This window comes from Hypanus sabinus, chromosome 13 (assembly GCF_030144855.1).
Source record: "Hypanus sabinus isolate sHypSab1 chromosome 13, sHypSab1.hap1, whole genome shotgun sequence".
Lineage (NCBI taxonomy): Eukaryota > Metazoa > Chordata > Chondrichthyes > Myliobatiformes > Dasyatidae > Hypanus > Hypanus sabinus.
In genome coordinates, this window is record NC_082718.1 from 96802241 (window position 1) to 96825513 (window position 23273).

General features: G+C 39.0%; 1 protein-coding gene across 1 annotated transcript in view; it reads right to left on the bottom strand.

Annotated features, from left to right (window-relative positions):
* Positions 1–50: 50 nt before the first annotated feature.
* Positions 51–23273, bottom strand: part of ddx54 (DEAD (Asp-Glu-Ala-Asp) box polypeptide 54) — a 41185-nt gene continuing 17962 nt past the window's right edge. The window contains exons 9-21 of the mRNA XM_059988261.1: positions 22833–22954; positions 19787–19848; positions 18925–19056; positions 17606–17816; positions 16958–17092; positions 16271–16492; positions 13451–13524; positions 13163–13354; positions 11879–12018; positions 9473–9586; positions 7263–7364; positions 4251–4351; positions 51–892 (exon numbers count right to left, since the gene is read on the bottom strand). Of these exons, the coding sequence (XP_059844244.1) occupies positions 654–892; positions 4251–4351; positions 7263–7364; positions 9473–9586; positions 11879–12018; positions 13163–13354; positions 13451–13524; positions 16271–16492; positions 16958–17092; positions 17606–17816; positions 18925–19056; positions 19787–19848; positions 22833–22954 (1846 nt within the window). The 3' untranslated portion in view covers positions 51–653. The remainder of the gene's footprint in view (positions 893–4250; positions 4352–7262; positions 7365–9472; positions 9587–11878; positions 12019–13162; positions 13355–13450; positions 13525–16270; positions 16493–16957; positions 17093–17605; positions 17817–18924; positions 19057–19786; positions 19849–22832; positions 22955–23273) is intronic.

A 23273-nucleotide genomic window follows, 5' to 3' on the forward strand; every position in this document is an offset into this window, starting at 1 on the left:
GAGGTAGCTTCCTTTGCCGAGGGCATGTCAACTGACTTTGGAGATTAGTCCTTTGGGTGTGTGTAGTTGGGGGTTTGGGGAGGGGTGGGGAAAAAGAGGAGAGAGAAGGCAGAGGAGAAAAAACTTGGACTCGCAGAATTTAGCCCACATTTGTTTAGTTGCATAATTTTAATAACTTTTCAAACAATTCACAATGGACACACTCTTGGAGATTTTCATGAAAGCATCTGACACCCTCATTATCTAACAATATAATTTTACAGTTTAGCAAAGGAACAAAATGGTTTGAATAAAACATGTTTCACCATATAATTGAGAAGGTATTTATTTTAAAAAAATAAACCCAAAAAAAAATTCTGAGCTATCTTTATTAAATGTGCATAATGTCTGTCTTTGGACTACAGTAATTCTGAGATATTTTGATGAAGGCAGTACACTTCTTATAAAACAATCTTCATTATAAAGTCTTTATGCTGCAGATTGTATAAAAATCAATATCTTCAAACAGTCTTCAGATATCATTACCTCTTTCCATTCTAAATAAACTTCCATTCCATAACCAGCATATATAAAGGGAAGGCAAAGTGGACTTCAGCTAAATTTAGCCAGAACCACATTATTATTGTAAATGGCAAAAATAGTGCATTTCTGTATTACATTTTTTTCCTCATTTTCCCTTTCCCTTTCCCTCTCCCAAACGCCATGGTCTTCATTTCTCTCACATGTTGCCGATTCTTCTTCTTGAACTTCTTCATTCCTCCCCTTTGCAGGAATTGCATTTTTTCCTTTCTCCTTCTTTCCTTAAGAATTTCAGCTTTGGTCTTAAGCTCTGATCGTACTCCATGTTGCTGATTTGGTTTTCTTGAGGAAAACCGTGAGTTTCTTCTTCCACCTGCAAGATTGTACATTGGATTTTTGTAAATGGCAAAAGCTAAATCTGGTCCAATGTCTGTGTTGGCACTTTTCTTCACAAGACGCTACTCTAAATATAATTATCTGTTTGTTATCCACTCTCTATAGACATTGCTTTTATCAAGTGATCAGCTCCCTTTTGAACTAAACGCAAACTTCTCACAAGAGTATACAGCAAGAACACTAACTTTGGCTAAAGAATCTTTTGATGGTTGGTATTATGCAGCAAAATAATAGCAAGATGACAGAAAACTGCAGGTGAACAGTGGTTTGCTCCTTGGCTCCCTTGGGGGAAAAAAAACTTTTGATAAATGGAACATCACGTCCTTCTGAAGATATGACCTCTCTAATCTTTTGCATTAAATTGAAATTAAACCAAGTAATCTGGTAATCAGTAAATTTTGATATTATTCCCTTAACACTTCTATCTATTTCTTTTTGTGGAAGGAACAGCCATAATTGTGATACATCCAGAATTGCCGTGAATCCCAAAAATAACCCAGCAGATCTGTGGATCATTGTTTTTAAAATAATTCAACAAACTTACTTTTGTCCTTTAATTATCCCTTTATTCAGATTACATCATTCTTAATTTTTAATACTACCTCCTTTGCTATATAAATTCCAATGTTATTTTAAGTCAACGATCTGGTTGGTACTAACAAAAAAAGTCTCAACTATTGGATCAAAACAATAAATGACTCATACATTAACTGACTCTTACACATCTTGTCTTCATTGCTTACTTAGTTAGTCCATTATTTAAATTCACTATAGATTCACTATAGACTACGGAGCCATGAGGGAAGAGCTGGTCAAAGTTAAATGGGCGGATGCCCTGGCAGGAAAGTCAGTGGATCAGCAGTGGCAGATATTCTTGGGCATAATACAAAAGATGCAAAAGCAGTTCATTCCAATGAGAAGGAAGGATTCAAAGAGAGGGAAGGGGCCACAGTGGTTGACAAAGGAAGTCAGAGATTGTATAGCATTAAAGAAAAAGAAGTATGACAGGGCTAAGATGAGTGGGAATACAGATGATTGGGAAAGTTTTAAGGAACAGCAGATCTTAACTAAAAAAGCAATACGGAGAGAAAAAATCAGGTTATGAGCTCAGTCTAGCCAGGAATATAAAAGGGGATAGCAAAAGCTTTTTTAGCTATGTGAAGAGAAAGAAGATAGTTAAGAACAATGTTGGCCCCTTGAAGAATGAATTGGGAGAAATTGTTATGAGAAACAGGGAAATGGCAACAGAATTTAATGCGTACTTTAGATCTGTCTTCACCAGGGAGGACACAAGCAATCTCCCAGATGTATGGATGGGCCAGGGTCATAAGGTATCAGAGGAATTGAGACAGATTGACATTAGGAAAGAAACTGTGATGAGTAGACTGGTAGGACTGAAGGCTAATAAATCCCCGGGTCCAGATGGTCTGCATCCGAGGGTTCTAAAAGAGGTGGCTCAGGAAATTGCGGATGCATTGGTAATCATTTTCCAATGTTCCTTAGATTCAGGATCAGTTCCTGAAGATTGGAGAGTGGCTAATGTTATCCCACTTTTCAAGAAGGGAGGGAAGGAGAAAACGGAGAACTATCACCCTGTTAGCCTCACGTCAGTCGTGGGGAAGATGCTTGAGTCCATTATTAAGGACGAAATAGTAGCACATCTTGATGGCAGAAATAGGATTAGGCCGAGCCAGCATGGATTTACCAAGGGCAAATCATGCTTGACTAATCTGTTGGAGTTTTTTGAGGGTGTAACAAGGTTGTTAGACGAGGGTAAGCCAGTGGATGTTGTGTACCTAGATTTTCAGAAGGCATTCGATAAGGTGCCACATAGAAGATTGGTGAGTAAAATCAGAGCTCATGGCATTGGGGGCAGGGTTTCAACATGGATAGAAAACTGGTTGGCAGATAGAAAGCAAAGGGTAGCAGTGAATGGGTGTTTCTCGGACTGGCTGGAGGTGACTAGTGGGGTACCACAGGGCTCTGTATTGGGACCACAGCTCTTTACGATTTATGTCAATGATTTAGATGAGGGCATTGAAAACTATATCAGCAAGTTTGCTGACGTTACTAAACTGGGTGGCAGTGTGACATGCGAAGAGGACGTTAGGAGAATACAGGGAGACTTGGATAGGCTGGGTGAGTGGGCAGATACTAGGCAGATGTCATTCAATGTGAATAAATGTGAAGTTATCCACTTTGGAAGCAGGAACAAGAGGGCAGAGTATTGTCTGAACGGTGTAGAGTTAGGTAAGGGAGAAATGCAAAGAGACCTAGGAGTCCTAGTTCACCAGTCAATGAAGGCGAATGAGCAAGTGCAACAGGCAGTGAAGAGGGCAAATGGAATGTTGGCCTTTGTTACAAGGGGAATTGAGTACAAGAGCAAGGATGTCCTTTTGCATTTGTACAGGGCCCTGGTGAGACCACACCTGGAATATTGTGTACAGTTTTGGTCTCCAGGTTTAAGGAAGGACATTCTGGCAATTGAGGAAGTGCAGCGTAGATTCACTAGGTTGATTCCTGGGATGGCAGGGCTGTCTTACGCAGAGAGATTGGAGAGATTGGGCTTGTACACGCTGGAATTGAGGAGATTGAGAGGGGTTCTGATTGAAACGTTTAAGATAATTAAAGGATTTGATAGGATTGAGGCAGGAAATATGTTCCAGATGTTGGGAGAGTCCAGTACCAGAGGGCATGGATTGAGAATAAGAGGTCAGTTATTTAAAACAGAGTTGAGGAAGAGCTTCTTCTCCCAGAGAGTTGTGGAGGTGTGGAATGCACTGCCTCGGAAGACGGTGGAGGCCAATTCTCTGGATGCTTTCAAGAAGGAGCTAGATAGATATCTGATGGATAGGGGAATCAAGGGATATGGGGACAAGGCAGGGACTGGGTATTGATGGTGAATGATCAGCCATGATCTCAGAATGGCGGTGCAGACTCGAGGGGCCGAATGGTCTACTTCTGCGCCTATTGTCTATTATGTTAATTAAGTGACCACTGTGCAGTGATCAACAATGGCAGCTATGATTCAGCAGGATAATTTCCTTTAAATATCCAGTAACATTTTATGGCATTTGTTGAAACTTCCAGTTAAGTGACTGCAACAAACTTTCCACCCATATATGATCAACAGCAGAGCTCTGTCCAAAACTGGAAACATTTTGTATAGAGAAAATGTCTGCATGCAAAATACATTTTGTAAGATTAGATTTATGCAGTTAGCTCTTCACTAATATTTGGCAGAGAAATAAAGCCAGTCGCTGAATGGATTGTTCAGTGTAACACTGAATTGCAAGCACTGATTGTAAAATTATCAACTTAACAAATGATCTTACCATAGCCACTTTTCTTGCCCCTGTGATTACTATTCTCATTTTCAGCTTCATCATCAGAAACTCGTTCATCTATCTTATACTTCTTCTTCCATTCTTCATAACTAAATATTGCCAGTTATGGAAAATCATACATTTTGTAGTGTTAACTTATCACCATTTTCAAGATAAAGAAATGGCAAAACATAAAACAAAAGTAAGTTTATCAAATATAAACAATTCCAGCTCTTTCTTCACCTACCTTGTGCAAGTTATCAGATTTTTATTTTCAACATTAATGATGTAAGTTTTTAACTATCCAAGATCACCATCTACATTTAATTAATCCAATATATAGACTTGAATCATAAACAAAATAGCACAGGAAGTCATTCCAAGACATCCTACCTCGATGGAGCCATTCAATAACCTCTACCATTGTACTTCCTCTGTTAACTATATTCCATTCCCCTTCAAGTATATATCTAATTCCTTTGGAAAAGTTAGTATTGAGTTCATTTCCCCTATTAACGCTTCAGATCACTACTCTGTGTAAGAATTAGTTTCCTGAAATTATCTGATTCTTTTGTGATTAAAGTCTTTGCCCAAAGGTTCCGAGATGCCACTACAATTCCTCCAAATGGTTCTTGTCTCAAAACCCATCAAGATTATCAACCACACCATAAATCTCCTCCCCTTCCTCTTTTAAAGATTCACCATCCTTTTGAAAAGTTGATGTCAAGATTATAGTTGGATCTAACTAGTATTTTATGAAAAGTCAGCAAAACATCTGTTTTTATATACGATTATCCTATCATTAGAGTCAAGGCTTTATTTTTAAATGTGCCTCTCAAATGGGCCTGCCACCTTCAAATGTGTGTGCATGTGCATCATGTATTTTTCCAGCAACTTTAACAAGGTAACAAGCACTCCCAGTGACTTTGGAGCATCAACCACCAAAGGTTGACAAGTAAAAAAGCTGACATTTAACTAGGGATGTAGGTTTTACATAATATCATCATAGAGGAATGAGAGGTCATAGGGTCATAGAAAAATGAGAACCTAACATCCATTTATACTAACCCTATTCTCCCTACATTTTATCAACTCCCTAAATTCTGCAATTCATCTAAACACTAGACGCTGTTTGCAGTGACCAATTAACCTAATAATCCAAAAGCCTTTGAATTGTGGAAGGAATTAGGAGCACCTGGAGGAAACAGAGATGGTCATGGAGAGAACATGCAATGTGCACTGAGGCTCCTGGGGTCACGAATTAATGCCAGTGTCTGGCATTGTGAAGCAGCAGTTTTACTACAGTAGATTCAGATTAATTGGGCGATCGGGGCAGTTGCTTATTTGGGACAACTCAAAGTAAAAAGACTAATCGAAAAAATAGCCAGGAGTCACTTCATTTATTTGGGACACTATGCTGCTTAATTGGGACAGCAGACTGTTGCAGAAGAGTTTCTAACTAGTGTCAGATGTGTATGCTTGTGTGGCTGTTAGGACACTACAACGTGCTTACAGCAAAAATATAGTTGGCGAGAAATAAACATTAAGACAGTTCAGAAGAGTTTTGTTCACTGTGGTTTCAAGCATTCAGACTTGGAGATGCGAGAAATGCCCAGGAGTAAAAATGAAACAATTTCACCAATTCAACAATTTAGGAACTATGAAGAATTTGAAGGTACTGACAATCATCTCAAATGTTATAACAAAAATGAAGATTTTGAGGATGCAATCGTTGATAGTATTGTACAAAAGCAGTCCTTTATTGGCACAAGGTGCCTGCACTGATTTGGTTGATTAGACAACCAAAAGAACACAGCAGCGTAAGGTACACTGGATGAATGTCTCTGTTGATATCATTAGGAACTAATATAGGTTTATAGTACTGTAGTAATGATAGTGTTATATAATTGGTTCTGTATTTCATTTAAATACATAATTTGTTGCTCAGTTAAACATTAGTTTGTCTTTACACACACACACACCTTTTCAACTATTTACAAGAAACTTTGGCAAGTTGGGGCAGCTGCTTAGCAAGGCCAAAATGTGTCCTAATTAACCAGAATCCACTTTAGTTTCTGTGAAGAAGAGATGTCTAATGAGGGAATTTTAGACTTGAGACATTGTAAACTGAAGGCATGGCCACCGTTCATCTAGAGAGTGCAGTGATTAAAACAGAAGTTGTTCACAAGGCCCAAACTGGTGTGCATTAGGTATGGTAAAATTTTACAGAGAAAAGAAGTGGGGTGAGGGGGGAGGGATAAGGTTTGTAACCAATGATCACAGTGGAGGGAAAGTAACATGTAAAAAGGTTACCGATATATATAGGAGGGGTATCACAGAGACTGGACATCCACCTGTGTACCCTTTTCAAGGCACATTTATCTTTTCTAAGGATAGGTGCTCAAGTCTGATCAAATTTTGTACAACAAAACTACTACTTTCTGAATTCAGCAGAGTACAGTTTACCTTTCTTTATGTTGAGTGCAACACAATGCACAGCAATATCAAAGTTCGAAGTATGTACAGGTGACCCCCGCTTTACGAACGTTTGCTTTGCGCCACTTTGGTTTACAAAAGACCTACATTAGTAACCTGTTTTTGCATTAACAAAGAGCATTTTCACTTCTACGAAAATTTTTCTAATATAAATTAATGATTCTTTGCTTTACGCCATTTCAGTTTAAGAAAGGTTTCATAGGAACGCTCTACCTTTGTAAATGGGGGGGGGGGGGGGAAAACACCTGTATACCATATACAACCTTGAGATCCGTCGTCTTGCAGGCAGCCACAAAGTAACAAAAAAATCCCACACTGCATACAGTCAAGCATCTGATGTGTGAAAAAGAACTGTGCAAACAAACACAGAACTTGAACTGCAAGTCCACAGCCACATGGCCAGTTCAGCACTGCAGCTGGCCCAGGAGCCCAATGGCTGCAGGCCCCACCGCGGAGCCAGGTTCAGCAGGAATAGATTAAAGTCACTCCAATATGAGAAAAACAGAACCCAAATGAAAAGGATACATGTTCTTTTTATATGAAGCATTGATGTATTTTCCACTTTCAGTCTTTATTTTCTTATTTTGTTTGCCAGTGTCCCTGATAAATCGCTTTCTTTTGCGGTCCCTGCACAATTAAAAGAATGGAGATGAGATCAGCATTTAAAACCAACTTGAAATTCAAGACTTTACACTCAACATCAGTAAGACCAAGGATTTGATTGTGGACTTGAAGGGGGAAGTTAAGGTGAACACACACCAGTCTTCACAGTAGTTTCTAGTTCCTGGGAGTCAACATCTCCGAGGATCAATCCTGGGCCCAACATATCGAAGCAATTACAAAGAAGGCACAACAGTAGCTAGATTTCATTAGTAGGAGCTTGAGGGGAATTGGTATGTCACCAAAGGCACTCACAAATTTCTACAGATGTACTGTGGAAAGCAATCTAACTGGTTGCATCACCGTCTGGTATGAAGGACGGACTGCACAGGATTGGATAAAGCTGCAGAAAGTTGTAAGCATAGCCAACTCCATCGTGGACACTAATCTGCCTAGCATCCAGGACATCTTCAAAAGGCGATGCCGCAAGAGGATGGCATCCGTCATTAAGGACCCTTATCACCCAGGACATGCCCTCTTATTGCTATCAATGAGGAAGTGCAGTGTTTCATCACACATCCGACCTCGCAGATGATGGAGAGTTTAGGCGAAGCACAATGCTGGACACCCTTATTTTGACCTGTACAGTATTTAAGTGCTTTGCCCAGTTAAGCTTCTGGTAAATGCTGACCTCCAGAATACAGGTGATCGAGATTCAGACACAGTAACGTCACCAATGTCTAGCGCAGTCAGAATCATGTGTGTTGTAGACTAGCAGTGCCCGACTATTTGTTACTTTTCTGCCCATGCCAGAATATTGCCCAACTTTTGCTACAGATAGTTACAGTTTATTTTGTTTGCAGAGGAATCATGAACCGAAATTGAAGTCACATTTTTAGGCATATTGTGGAAGGAAAGCCATTAATAAAGTGGATGAGAATGAGTATATTGGTTTATTATTGTCACATGTACCAAGGTACAGTGGAAGACTTGTCACACATACCATTTATACAGATCAATACCTAATGCCCTTCCCTTGGACAACATCGGTGGCGTGGAGAGGGGAGACTTGCAGCTTGGGCAACTGCCGGTCTTCCATAAAAAAAACTTTGCCCAGGCTTGCGCCCTGGAAACTTTCCAAGGTGCAAATCCATGGTCTATCAAGACCAAAGGAGGACTACTACACAGATCAATACATTTCAACAGAGCTTTGAGGCAGTGCAAGATAAAACAGTAACAGAATGAAGAAAGTGCAGTGCAGGTAAAACACTGAACTGAGGACCTCCTACATTAATTCCCTTGAGCGGAGATGACTAACATCCAGCAACCACAATCGTCTTCTGCTCTGCTCTGTCACTTCAGCCACTAGCACCTGGGTCACTCCATCAAATGCTGTTTCAGTGTCAAAGGCAGCTGCTGTGGAATTCATCTTCTTTACAATGTCCTCAGCAAAGCCCCAAGGTGGTCTACAGCTCAGTCGTCCTGACAGAACCCAGGAGTGTCACTTAGTTATGGGCAAGTTCTGAATGTCACCTTCCATCCCACTGCTACACAAGTGAAAACAGACCTACGGTAATCAGCCAGATTGGGCGATTTATTTTTATTTGGTTAGCGATAAAGCACAATAACGGGCCCTTCCAGCCCAAGGTGGCCCTGCTGTCTAGTTACACCCATGTGACTAATTAACCAGTATCTCTTTGGAATATGGGAGGAAAACCACACAGTCACAGGGAGAACATTCAAAATCTTTACAGACAGAGGTGGAATTGAACCTAGGTCACTGGCACTGTAATAGAGTTACACTAACAGTCATGCTATGTCACCCCATACATGGACACAGTTCCCAGTATTTATAACTATACTGCATCAATTAAGCCAGAGGCATGGGGAGATTTCAGCAACATAGCCGGGATGTCATTCTTCTGCCACCCACGTCCACCATCACTCTTATTGGATTCATTGCTCTTCAGCTTTTCTTGATACCACATGGACTAACTTGAACTGGTTGAAGACAAGTTTCTCTGCAGGAAGTGTGAGGAGGAGGTGAGATGGGTCATTCACACAGTTCACTTGAAGGCATTACGCAAAACAAGACAGGGTTATGGTTACAAAATTACATCATTTATAATTCTTACCATTTCAACAACTGTTTCTGCTTTGTCATATCTCCTGTTTCGTCCCCCATCAAGTCCAACACTGCACCAGATGCCTGCTGCTCAAAGGTGGTACCTTCCCCACTTAAGCTTAACCTGGGTTCAAATGGGGAAAAAAGAGTTCTTGTTTAAATAAAGTTCTTGTTCAGGAGTGCACTGCACAACTGGAAAGATCAGTTTGAAAAGCAGAGTAATAAGGACAGAACATCATTATGGATTCTATTTCTAGATAGCAATATAGATTTCAGATTTTCTAATTACCCAGATCATCTAATAGCCAAAATGGTGTATTCAATTATTTCCACACTGCCTTCCAATCAGCATATCTTCTGACTTTGACTTAAAGTGAGAATTATTTGCCTCAAATGCTGTATGTGTCAATATCTTTCAGTCCATAGCCTCCTCTTGTGCCACGATGAGGCCACCCTCAGAATGGAGGAGCAACACCTTATATTCCATCTGAGTAGCCTCCAACCTGATGGCATGAATATCAATTTCTCCCTCCAGTAGAAAGATTTTTTCCTCCCCCCTCCCCTCTTCTTCTATTCCCCACTCTGGCCTCTTATTGCCTGCCTTACACCTCCCCATGGGTCCCCTCCTCCCCTTTCTTCTATGAATGCTTCTCCTCTCCTATCAGACTCCTCCTCCAGCCCTTTACGTTTCCTACCCACCTGGATTCACCTACAATGTTCTAGCTATTCTCCTTCCTCTCTCCCCACTTTTCATTCTGACATCTTCCCCCTTCCTTTCCAATCCTGAAGAAGGGTCTTGGCCTGAAACATCGACTGTTTATTCATTTCCATAGATGCTGCCTGGCCTGCCGAGTTCCTCCAGCATTTCGTGTGAGTTCCTTTGGATTTACAGCATCTGCAGACTTTACCCATTTATTCTTTCTCCTCAAATTAGTCAACTGATTTACTAGAAGCTAAATCATGTTTAGGATCTAAAAGCACATCACTTAGTGATTTCCAAATGGAAATCAGCAATAAATGCAAAATACTAAAAATACACAACAGGTCAGGTGACATCTGCGATGGGAGTAATGGGAGATCGTTCATCAACATCAATTCCATTTTGAAATCAAATCTGTTGACATTTTCATATGAATTAATTTGGCCTTTTCCAGACCTTCTTTCTGCTTATTCATGTTCAGGTATGGAGTTCCGGAGTTCTTTGACACTATCATATACTTGTAAACTGTTATTATTGCCCATGTTAGTTTAGTTTAGTGTTTTATTTTTTTTAATATATACTTTTTTTTCCACATATTTTCAATTTTTTTTTCTTTTTTAATGGTTATTTTTGTTTTTTTTTCATATAATCATATGGACTTGATTGATTAAGGTATTTTCTTCTGTTGATGTTTAGTAGGATATTGTTATCTTATTATCAATGTGATTTCAAGTCTATTGTATTCATAATTTACTTATTATTTTGTTATTTTTTTTGTGTGTATATATGAAAATCAATAAAAAGATTGAAAAAGAAAGAAATCTGTTTCCAAATTGCAGCTGAGATGAATTCCAGATCACAATTACCTGCTGCATGAGAGAGCTTTTCTTTAGGTTCCTTGGCTGTTTCACCAGTGTATCTAGGAACCATCCCTTAATTCCCCCTCCCCAGAGGAAACAATGTCAGTTTTCCCGCTGTATCCATTCATGTCACTAATCCTCAGTATGATTTTACTAAATCTTTCTGCAGGTCGCTGGGTTCTACACAGCCTTCTCATAACAAGGCAAGCAGTGTCTAACAGAGATTTAGAGCAATCTCCTTGATAAAGCCAGGATTTCAGCAACTTTCTAAAAACTAATTCAGAATTTATCTGCCAGCGTCAAACATCTGTGCACATGTACTCTATACCCACTTTCCTTCTCCATTCATGAAAGGTATGCTTTATATTCTGTTGTTTTACTTCATATTCAACCAAAGTATACCTCTTTAATATTTCTCCACATTATTTTTTTTCTGCCATGTGGTTGCCTATTTGCCCAACCACTATCCTACTGCCCACTTACTATACTTCTAAGCTTGTGTTATCAGCAAATAGTGAAACTGTGCTGTGTATGTTTAGGTCATCACAAGAAGCAGTGATTCAAACACTGACCCTTGGGGGGGGGGCATGGGGGGGGGGGAACGCTACTGTCAACTTGTCTTTAGCCTAGAAACTAACTATTCACCATGGTTGCTTACTGTTCCCAGGATTATTTTAAATCATACCATCCTCTTACACAGATATGCCATTACACTTCCAAATATACATTGTGGACCATCTACTACTGGGAACAACACAGAAGAGCTGCAGGAATATAGAGTAGCGATAATGTAAGACTTCAACTATTCCAGCTCAGTTCTCAGAACCACAGGTAAAAGAGCCTTACACCTATTTACCCTCTTTCAGAATTGAAGTCCTTTGGTTGATAAGGAATGTAAAACTGATCATCCTTGCTGCACTCTTTCTTCTTTCTGGGCAGGTGATCTGAGGGTTCTTTATTCTTTCTCTTCCTTCCCACAACTTCCGAGAACACGATCTGCCAATGAGCAAGAAACGGTTAGTTAACAATGTTACCGAAAAAGACAAAATCTTCTGGTTTGGTACAAATTTAAAAGGCTTTTCTAAAACAAAAAAGATAAATCTGGTGAAAATTGTCAATTTCACACATCTACCAACATTTTATATCCAAACATTATAATGAAAATTACCATTAAAAAAACCTTATTAGGTATCACACATAAAAAGCATGTTTTGAAGTGTCGGCACTTGCTTTTTTCATGAAGACATTCTGCTGCATCGACTGCTTAAAAGAAACTGACCTCTTAACTATGAAGCTCCCAATAAGTCTAAAAACATGGTAATATATATCTGATTGTCATTCCACCCCAACAAACACAAAAAAAGATTCTAGTCACACTGTGAGAATATAATTCATCCGGATCTTACAGCAAAAGCCACAATGATTTTGGAAAGCCTGCTATTATCATCATCGGACCAAATCCTGAGGGAAGAACAATTTCTCAGCCTTTGTAGTTAAACGTGATTCACTGTCCAGGCAATTCATCAACTCCTTCCATAATCAGTAAACGTGGCTCAAACCGGTAGATGCAGTGCATTAAGTTTTTATGTCACTGCATTCAGAATGTTTGCAGATCCATCCTTTGGTCTGTGAAAGGCAGCTGCTGTACAACTAACTGACTGGGCAACCAAAGATACAAGTGTACTTTTATTTTTAACCAAAGGTTCATTACTACCCAATGTTATGTAAAGAAATACATGTGGGTATATGGGCACAGCAGGCAAGGGCAACAATTACTGCCTATCCTCAGCTGACCTTGCTTTATCACATAGGAGTGCCATCACTATGGGTCTGAAGTCATATACGTGTCAGACATCAAATTTACTTCATTAAAGTACTTTAGTAAACAGATGCACTGTTAGTTTCATAGCTGCCACTGTGATTCCAGTCTTACACATCAGATTAACACAAGAACGCACACTCCCCTTGCAGCCAAGGTTGAAAATAAACGCTAATCCAAATCATCACACCAAGCTTCTTCATTACTTGTCCAATAATTTAGACTGCATGCTAACAAAATCCATTCTTTTGTTCATCCTTTCAATTTAGGCCAGAATAAATCACAATTTGCATTTTACAGTAATCTCAAAAATTCCCTCACCTCAATGTTCTCATCATCAGCCTCCTGCCCAGCAGAGAGATCCTTTGAGCTTGGCACGCTCCTGGATACACTTGTTTGCTTCTCTTCTTTCAACTTTTGAAACTTCTGGATTATATGTTGCTGCTTATTTCGTGTCATCCTCATGATTTCACTTGCCGTGCTCTTGTTTGTAGGATTTATTTCAAAAATAGTCTGTAATAAATTAGGTAGGAACTATTGTTTATAACTTAAGAGCACTCTCACAGAATGAATTATGCTTACTTAAGTACATTGAAAAGGTTTCCTTACAGATTTTGCTTTGTAATTTTTGATATCGTCGATAACTTGCAGTCTTTGAAGTTCTGTATTTTCCAGGCTAGTACCTAAAATGCAAAAAAATCTTGAACTATAGTTACATCAAAAATAGTGCAACTAAATATTTAAAACACTAATACTACCAATTCCTTTAGAAAACTTACTTTACTATAAGAACTCTGCTGCTGTGAAAAGATGTAAAGTAGTAACCTTTTCTGCACGAAGCTTAATTTTGTAGAAAGGCTCGTGATGTAAGGGCTAAATTGAGTTGTTCAGACAGGGAGCTCAGTTTTTCCCATTATTCCAGAGGTTTAAATACAATGACAAACCCCAGAATCCATTTTGTAACTTATTGACCCTCTTGGCGGGCAGAATTCAGGAAAACCCCAAGGCATTCTACAAGTATGTGAAGAACAAGAGGATAAGATGTGAAAGAATAGGACCTATCACGTGTGACAGTGGGAAAGAGTGTTTGGAACCGGAGGAAATAGCAGAGGTACTTAATGAATACTGTACTTCAGTATTCACTATGGAAAAGGATCTTAGTGATTGTAGTGATGATTTGCAGCAGCCTGAAAAGCTTGAGGATGTAGATATTAAGAAAGAGGATGTGCTCTTTGAAGATGCTTTTGGAAAGCATCAAGTTGGATAAGTAGCCCAGACCGGACAAAATGTACCCCAGGCTACAGCGGGAGGCCAGGGAGGAGATTGCTGAGACTCTGTCGATGATCTTTGCATCATCAATGGGGACAGGAGAGGTTCTGGAGGTTTGGAGGGTTGTGAATGTTGTTCCTTTATTCAAGAAAGGGAGTAGAGATAGCCCAGGAAATTACAGACCAGTGAGTCTTACCTCAGTGGCTGGTAAGTTGATGGAGAAGATCCTGACAGGCAGGATTTATGAACATTTGGAGAGGTATAATATGATTAAGAGTAGCCAGCATGGCTTTGTCAAGGGCAAGTCATGCCTTACGAGCCTGATTGAATTTTCTGAGGATGTGACTAAACACATTGATGAAGGAAGAGCAGTAGATGTAGTGTATATGGATTTCAGCAAGGCATTTGATAAGGTACCCTGTGCAAGGCTTATTGAGAGAGTAAGGAGGCATGGGATCCAAGGAGACATTGCTTTGTGGATCCAGAACTGGCTTGCCCACAGTAGGCAAAGAGTGGTTGTAGACGGGTCATATTCTACATGGAGGTCAGTCCTCAGGGATCTGTTCTGGGACCCTTACTCTTCGTGATTTTTATAAACAACCTGGATAAGGAAGTGGAGGGATGGGTTAGCAAGTTTGCTGATGACACAAAGGTTGGAGGTGTTGTGGATAGTGTGGAGGGTTGTCAGAGGTTACAGCAGGACATTGATAGGATGCAAAACTGGAATGAGAAGTGGCAGATGGAGTTCAACCCAGATAAGTGTGAAGTGATTCAGTTTGGTAGGTCAAATATGATGGCAGAATATATTATTAAGGGTAAGACTCTTGGCAGTGTGAAGGATCAGAGGGATCTTGGGGCCCGAGTCCATAGGACACTCAAAGCAGCTGCACAGGTTGACTCTGTGGTTAAGAAGGCGTATGGTGTATTGGCCTTTATCAATCTTGGAATTGAAATTAGGAGCCGAGAGGTAATGTTGCAGCTATATAGGACCCTGGTCAGACCCCACTTGGAGTACTGTGCTCAGTTCTGGTCACCTCACTACAGGAAGAATGTGGAAGCCGTAGAAAGGGTGCAGAGGAGATTTACAAGGATGTTGCCTGGATTGGGGAAGCATGCCTTATGAGAATAGGTTGAGTGAACTCGACCTTTTTTCCTTAGAGCGAAGGAGGATGAGAGGTGACCTGATAGAGGAGTATAAGATGATGAGAGGCATTGATCATGTGGATAGTCAGAGGCTTTTTCCCAGGGCTGAAATGGTTGCCACACGAGGACACAGGTTTACGGTGCTGGGGAGAAGGTACAGAAGAGATGTCAAGGGCAAGTTTTTTTACTCAGAGAGTGGTGAGTGCATGGAATGGGCTGTCAGCAACGGTGATGAAGGCAGATACAATAGGGTCTTTTAAGAGGCTTTTTGATAGGTACATGGAGCTTAGTAAAATAGAGGGCTATAAGTAAGCCTAGTCATTTCTAAGGTAGGGACATGTTCAGCACAACTTTGTGGGCCACTGGGCCTGTAATGTGCTGTAGGTTTTCTATGTTTCTACTTTAACTTTGCAGTAATAGGCTGAACTTCTAGAGACCAAGACCCAGTTTTCACAATTCAGTTATTTTGAATGAAACATTTTGAAATATGATGAATTAGAAGCCAGATAACGCTTTAATAACAGGATTTAACTAAAGTATACAGCTCTGGGGATTAAATCGGGCTCAGCTCACAGTGGGAAGACAACGTACTGATCTTGCAGTAGTTGGGGTGGCTGTTAAAGTGCTGCTTTAACAACCATTCATTCATTACTTTAAATTACCATCTGTTCTTAAAACAGTTGGTTTGTGAGAGACAGATTCAGTAGAGCTGACTGTGCAACCAAAAATAAAAGTGCACTTTTATTTTTAATCAATGGCTCATTACTATTCAATGCTGTCTGAAGAAAAAACAAGTGGATAAATGGGCACAGCAGGTAAGGGCCAGCAGGCAAGGGCAACAATTACTGCCTATCCCCAAGTGACCCTGCTGCGTCACTTCGTGATTTAAAGGAATTGTGTTATTTTTATGTTACTGATTAGTTACAAAGAGAAAAAAAAATCAGTTTGTTGGGATACTATAGAGACCATCTCGTCTTGACATGTGTGATATATACAAGGCAAACAGATTTAACTTACCAAATAAAGAATGAATGCCCAATGTCATGAAGTTCAATTCTCTAACTCTCTTTATTGACTCTGGAGAAGGAGGGGGTCTTGATTTCAGATACTGAATGTAAGCATTCTCTGACACTCTCTTCAGATTTTGAAGATCTAGTGAAGCTCTGTGATTTGCCATAAGTAATGATTCTTCATCATCTATAATACTCTGAGGGACTCTGCCATATATTCCATCTGTATCTGAATATGCCAAAACAATTTAAAAACAAGGTTGAGGACAGAAAATGACATAATGTTACTGAGAGACTACCATGATATCAGCTGCATCTCCTATTACACAGAAGTACCTTCTCTTCAATTACTGCTGAGCTAACAATGATTGTTTTCCACTTTTTGATGAACATGAACACACTTATCAGAGGATGTAAAAAAAAAAGCTGGCCCCAAAGCCCTAACCCTAATACCAGAGATTAGAAAAATTAAAGAATTCTCTCCAAAGAAAATCAAATGAGTATTCTAAATCTTATAATACAATGTAATCTAATTAGGATGTCTTTCCTTGAAAGAACACAGTTTAAAAAGATTAACTAAGTCTATAGTCCAAGTGTTACTTTCTCACAATAAAGGAAGAATTTTATTTAAAATGCATTGCACATAGTAAAGTAGAAAAAGAGATATTGCCTAATGCTGATAACATAAACTTACCATCGGAATTCTCAGTCTGGCCTGCAAATTTGAGAGGTCGTCCAAGGAACAAATGCAGATCATAAACATATGGAATTTCATCCAGAGATATTAATGAATAAGCAGTGCCACTTCTACCAGCTCTTGCTACTCGACCTAGTTCACAACACAATTTTACATGTCAACTATTAGTAAATAAACAATATTGTTTAGTCATCCAAAAGAGCTTCCAATTGGTTTGGAAACAAGTTTACCATAATTAACAAAAACAGCAAAAGCTAGAAACAATCAGGTCAGGCTGCATCAGCAGAAAGTAAAACTGTTAACTTTCAAGACAAAGACAAGCGATACCTCTATTTTACTTTGTACAGATGCTGGCTGACCTGCTAAGTGTTTCCAGCATTTCATGCTTGTTTCAGATTTCCAGCATCTACAGTGTATTTCCTCACACGTTTAAATTAAGCATGCATCATTTACTGTAAAATTATACACGACAAAATATGTCCAATATTCTGTCCAGACTAATCAGTATAAAGATTGCATTTATGAAAATGAACAGAAAGCAGTTAGATGCTCATATACAATTTTACTCATTTAGAATATATTAAGCCCTCCCTCGCTGACATGTTCCATCAATTCTTTCAACTCTGAAATTGTCACTATTCTTACCGACTCTATGCAAGAAAAGTTTAGCTTTGGATGGGAAATTGTAGTTTATGACATTATCCAACATGGGAATATCGATACCACGAGCTGCAACATCAGTAACAATCATCACCATACATTTTCTATGGACAAATTTCCCAATGTTGATCTTTCTTGCTGTTTGATCCAGAGCACTATAGATGTATGCACAATCAATGCCCTGTCTGGTTATTAGCTGGTGGAAACAAAAAGAAATCAGTTTAAGTATGTGCAATTTCAGGAAAAAGATCTTCACTTTGCATTTATAAAAACAAAACTTTGAAAAGACACTGACTGTTTTATGAAGTACAATCTGTATGTCGTATTCTATGTGCAAATGTTAAGTGAACAGATGCTGAGGAAGCTGTCATCTTAGGCATTGCGAAGCAACTCCTGAACCACATCTGCTTAAAAGTAGCAATATTATTTAAAGTCCCAATCAGGTTCCTGACAGATTAAAGACAAGTCTTCAGCGAGACTATCTCACAGTATACCAATACTAATCCATTCAACAGTAGCATCTGTTTAATACTACAGTTGCTGTTGTTCCTTTCTGTGCCTTTGGGCACGTCGGGCAGCAACCTTGCCATTCTTTTAAAATTTATCTGTTTTTTACGAGGCTGAGTTCACTGAACCCAGCACAGATGGAAAGCATGCAAGGAGACGGCCAGATTCAAACCTGGGACCACTCACCTCGAAGTACGGTGCACATGCCACTACACCACCAGCCGTATTTATTACTATACAGCAATGAACTGCAGACAAGACAAATCCCAATATAACCCTCATCTTGTCAGCCATACTGGGCACTTACACATGCAGCAAATTCATAAGGACTGAACACCTGATGTGGTCTTCACAAAAGTCAGCAAATGAAAATTACTAAGTAACATCAAAGTCCATGGCCAGGAAAACATTTCCCATATTATTTGTTCATTGCTACAGTGTATAATATTCTAAGGGTACTGCTTCAATAAGGAAACAGATCTTGTTACGAGAACACAAAAATCTATGAAAATCATGACACACCGCGCATCCAAGAAAATAATGGACAATAACTCTGGTATTCTGAAACTGAATCTGAACCTACACATTATAACTGTAAAATCAGTATCTCTTCTCAGGTAATTTTTGACAAAGTCACCTTTGAATCTTATTTACCCAGAGACTGTTTAAAAAAAGAGACAGGAATAGAATCACTCTGAATAACATTTTTCATAAAATGAAAAGATGTCCGTTATTGCTTTTGCTAAGGATAGGATTTAGATCAACGATCTTTAACCAACTTTATATTTGATACAAACCTCTTTCAAGTATTCCACATGATGTTTGGTAGCTGCAAAAACAACCGTCTGTTCTTGAGGTTTTATAATATTTCTTAGCAAATAGAGCAAAACAGATGCCTTGTCATCAGACCTCACGTGAAAAAATGCCAGCTGTAACAAATTGAACACAATGTTTAATGCATGTCCACAACGTTTTTTTAAAACTTTAAAATTATGCTTCAGACCGTTCAAAAGGTGATGCCTCAAAAAGGCAGCATCCAACATCCAACATTAAGAACATGCCCTCTTCTCAATGCCACCATCGAGGCGGAGGTACAGGAGCCTGAAGACACACTCAGCTTCTTCCCCCCACTATCGGATTTCTGAATGAACAATGCGCCACACACACAGATACATTGTATACTTATTGTAATTTATAGTTTTTATTACCATGTCTTGCCATGTACTGCTGCCGCAAAACAGCAAATTTCATGACATATGTCGGTGATATTAAACCTGATTGCTAAATTTGGTAATTCTTAATCATATAAAACACAGATAAAATAATTTATATATTTAACACATCCAATACTGTAAGACTGCCCAAGTTAGTGTAGATCTCCCTGTAATAATCTTCTGAATTATTAACATTTCAAATTCACTGGGAATGAAGACAAATTAGTAATCATTTTACCATTGGCGTGATAATGAATTTTAGTCAAATAGAAGGAACCAATTATGAAGACACAAGTTTTTCCATTAATGTATAACACATACACACACCCCCCCACCTGAAAATATTTAGTACCATGCAAGAAACACAAATATGTACTGCCTGATAGTATTTCTACTCTTATGATTAAATACACATTTATGCAAACAATTATAAAATGATTCTTACCCGTAACTGATCATTCAGCTTAGTATCTACATCCAGTCGGATTAGTACTGGTTCTGTTAAACCTGCAACAAAGTGTTTTTTAAAAAATTCATTAAGTAGCTTTTAAAACCTTAAGAACTAAAAGCAGATCACTTGATCTTAATCTACAAAAGTTGCCGGCAGTTTGCAATTTAACTATTGGTGTTAGGCACTCAAATTGCAGCACTCCCAGAATTCTGAGCATATGCCATCAAATGTAGAAAACCAGAAACTACTGAGATTCAGAAAGCTAAATCTGTCAGTTTACTCAGAACCCAGTTTTGCTAATATTCTCCAACATCGCACCATTGAAGATTTTGTCCTTACAAGAACAGAGAAGCAATAGGTCAGGAGTCAAAAAGATAAGTTGCTTTCCTTTAAAATTACTTTGCTTTAGAGTCAAAGAGTACATAAGTAATCCCTTCCAAGTTCAGGCCGACAATCCAGTGTCCATCGTTTAAAGTTTAATATTATTTTAAAATATTTTGGGTGCTGCCGTTAATTTTATTTCTTAATAAGATTAAATTATTTTAAAAGCTTTGATCCATTTTAACTGTCCTCAATTGTCCTTGATATTAGCTCCTTCCATTTGACTTCAGTTTTATTGTGGCATTAAAGATCAATTTAATGACCTACAACCTACAAACAGGAAATGTTGACAATTCAGAGATTTATAACAGCACTGACTGTCTTCCAGGTATGAATGGGACATGGTCTGAATGTCAGAGAAATTTAAAAAATTAAAATAACACTTGCAGTTTTTACAGGAATAGCAAAACACATTTAAAAACTGTAAGTTATGCTGTTTAAGCTTTTAGATGCCACCAATACTCCAAGACATTTAAATGTGATTAAAATTGAGGTAGATGAGATAAGACCCTGTTGCTGCTCAGACCACACAGCTGGACTTCGGAATACCAAGAGTCTACATCAGGGGTGTCAAACTCATTTTAGGTCACGGGCCGGATTGGGCAAAATGCAGCTTCAAGCAGGCCGGATCAGTCGGGCGCGTGCGAACGCAGCTTTCATTGCCTCCCTTTTTTCAGCCTGTTCTCATGTGTCTCAGTCTCTGCTATAACTACAAAGTGTTTCACTTCACAAATTCCGTTTCTTATGAAGAAGACTGCTGAGCAAGCATTATTTTTATGATTGGTATTAAGTTACAATCATTGGCTTCATATCGCCGGGCCATTAATAATTAAAATAATAGATCTTACCAAAATGATCTCGCGGGCCGCATATGGCCCGCGGGCCTTGAGTTTGACACCTATGGTCTACATGATTGATACTTTGCGTCCAGACCTAGTAACTTGAACAAAAGCTGGTGATTCCAGGCAAGGTAGTCAATGCTTCATTTTTGAGGAGATTATTTTACAAGTGAAAGGTGTACATTTAAAGTTCCAAAGTCTTGAACACTAGGTCAACTTTGACCTGCCAATTTGACATTTGCATCTTCTGCACAGATGCATTGGCAGATTTTTGCAGAAAATAAAACTAATTCAATGTATTTACATGATAATTAATGGGGAACTAACGGGTAATCTTTTAAAATTTTATGAAAAAATTTTAACACTTAAAATGAGTAGCAAAAATATAATTAAAATTTTAGGTAAAATATCAAGGACAACTTTTTCCATGTCCAAAAATATTTACTGAAAATGTAATATCATATTTAAACCACACTAAAAATATAGTCTCAGACAGTGCAAGTGAAGATATGTTTACATATCACCATTATAACAAACTATAATTGAATTGTTTGCAACATTTTTGTAACACATAAGGGAAATCAAATTTGGTAGTCATATTGATGAAAAACAGAAGTCATTTTTTATACAATATATATAAAATCGAGGAGAGACTCATCAGATCCAGCAGCATCTATAGAGAGGAATGAAGTATCAACACATCAGGCTGAGACCCTTCATCAGGACTGGACATGAAGGGAGAAGAAGCCAGGGTAACAAAGTGGGAGGAGTGGAAGGAGTACAAATTGGTAAGAAGTGATTTCAGCTTAGCAAGAAGGTATGTGGGTGCAAGTTGGGGTATTAAGTAAGAAGCTGGGGTGGGGGTGGGGTGAGAGATGGAAGAGAGAAATGGCTGAACGAGGAATCTGAGAGGAGAGGGTAGTGGACCATGGGAGGAAGGGAAAGAGGAGGGGCACCAGAGGGAAGTATTAGGCAGGTGAGGAGAAATGATAAGGGAGAAGCCAAAAAGAGGCATAGAAAAAGAGGGAAGGGAGAGGGGGAGAAATCAATGCTCATGCCGTTAGACTGGAGACTACCCGGATGCAATATGGGGTGTTGCTTCTACACCTGAGAGCGGCCTCATTATAGCAGTAGAGGTGGCCATGGATCAGCATGTTAGGATGGAAATAAACAGTGGAATTAAAATGGTTGGCCACCAGGAAATCCTGTCTGTTGTAACCAGCCAGAATGCTCTCCAGCATACATCTTCAGGAATTTGCAAGAGTCTTTAGTGACATATCGAATCTTCTCAAACTCCTCATGATGTAGTTCTGCTGGCTGAACAAGATGCCTGCTTGTGGACTGCATGAAATGTGTTGAGACCAGGACTGATTCTCCGACAGGGACTTCCTCTTTTCACCGCTGTCCCCTCAATGAGAATTGATGCACGTTCTCCTGACATCCCCTTCCTAAAGTTCACAATCAATTCTTTGGTATTGCTGTCATTGAGTGCAAAGTTATTGTTGCAAAACCAGTCATCCAGCCAATCTATCTCACTCCTGTCCACTTCATCGCCATCAAAGATTTTACAAACATCAGCGCATTTATAGATGGTACTTGAGCTATCCTTTGCAACACTGTCATGAATGTACAGAGAGTAGAGCAGTGGGCTAAGTATGCATCCTTGAGGTATCCCTGTGTTGATTGTCAGCAAGGAAAAGATACTACCATCAATCTGTAGTGACTGTGGTCTCCGGTTAGTTATATAAAAACAATGCAGACAACATTAATGGCATTATAAACTACTGCAGTTTTATAACACACTATGTTAGAAGTCATACCAGCACGTGCAAATTCCACTAACTGCTTGGGCAATGTGGCTGAGAATAGCAGGGTTTGTCTGGATTCTGGCAACCTTTGAATAATCTCTTGCAACTGCTCCGCAAACCCCATTTCAAACAATCTGGAAGAAAAACATTTATACAAAAAAATCAGATGGTCACCAGCTGAAAGTGCCGTTTAATTCTCTTTTGGTTTACAGAAAGGACAAATCATTTTGACTTTGGTACATTTACACATAGGGTCATTTATCGATATCTGCATGTTAATCAACTGAAAGGACAGTTATCCATCTAATTGCGGTGCAATAATAAAAGCTTCCACTTTCTCAATTCCCGATTATGCATGATTTATAGTAAATTGTGATGCATAGCAATACTTTCACCAGGGTACCATTAGGACAGACTCCCAGTTCTTTGTATTCTCCTCCATTTGCTGTTTCA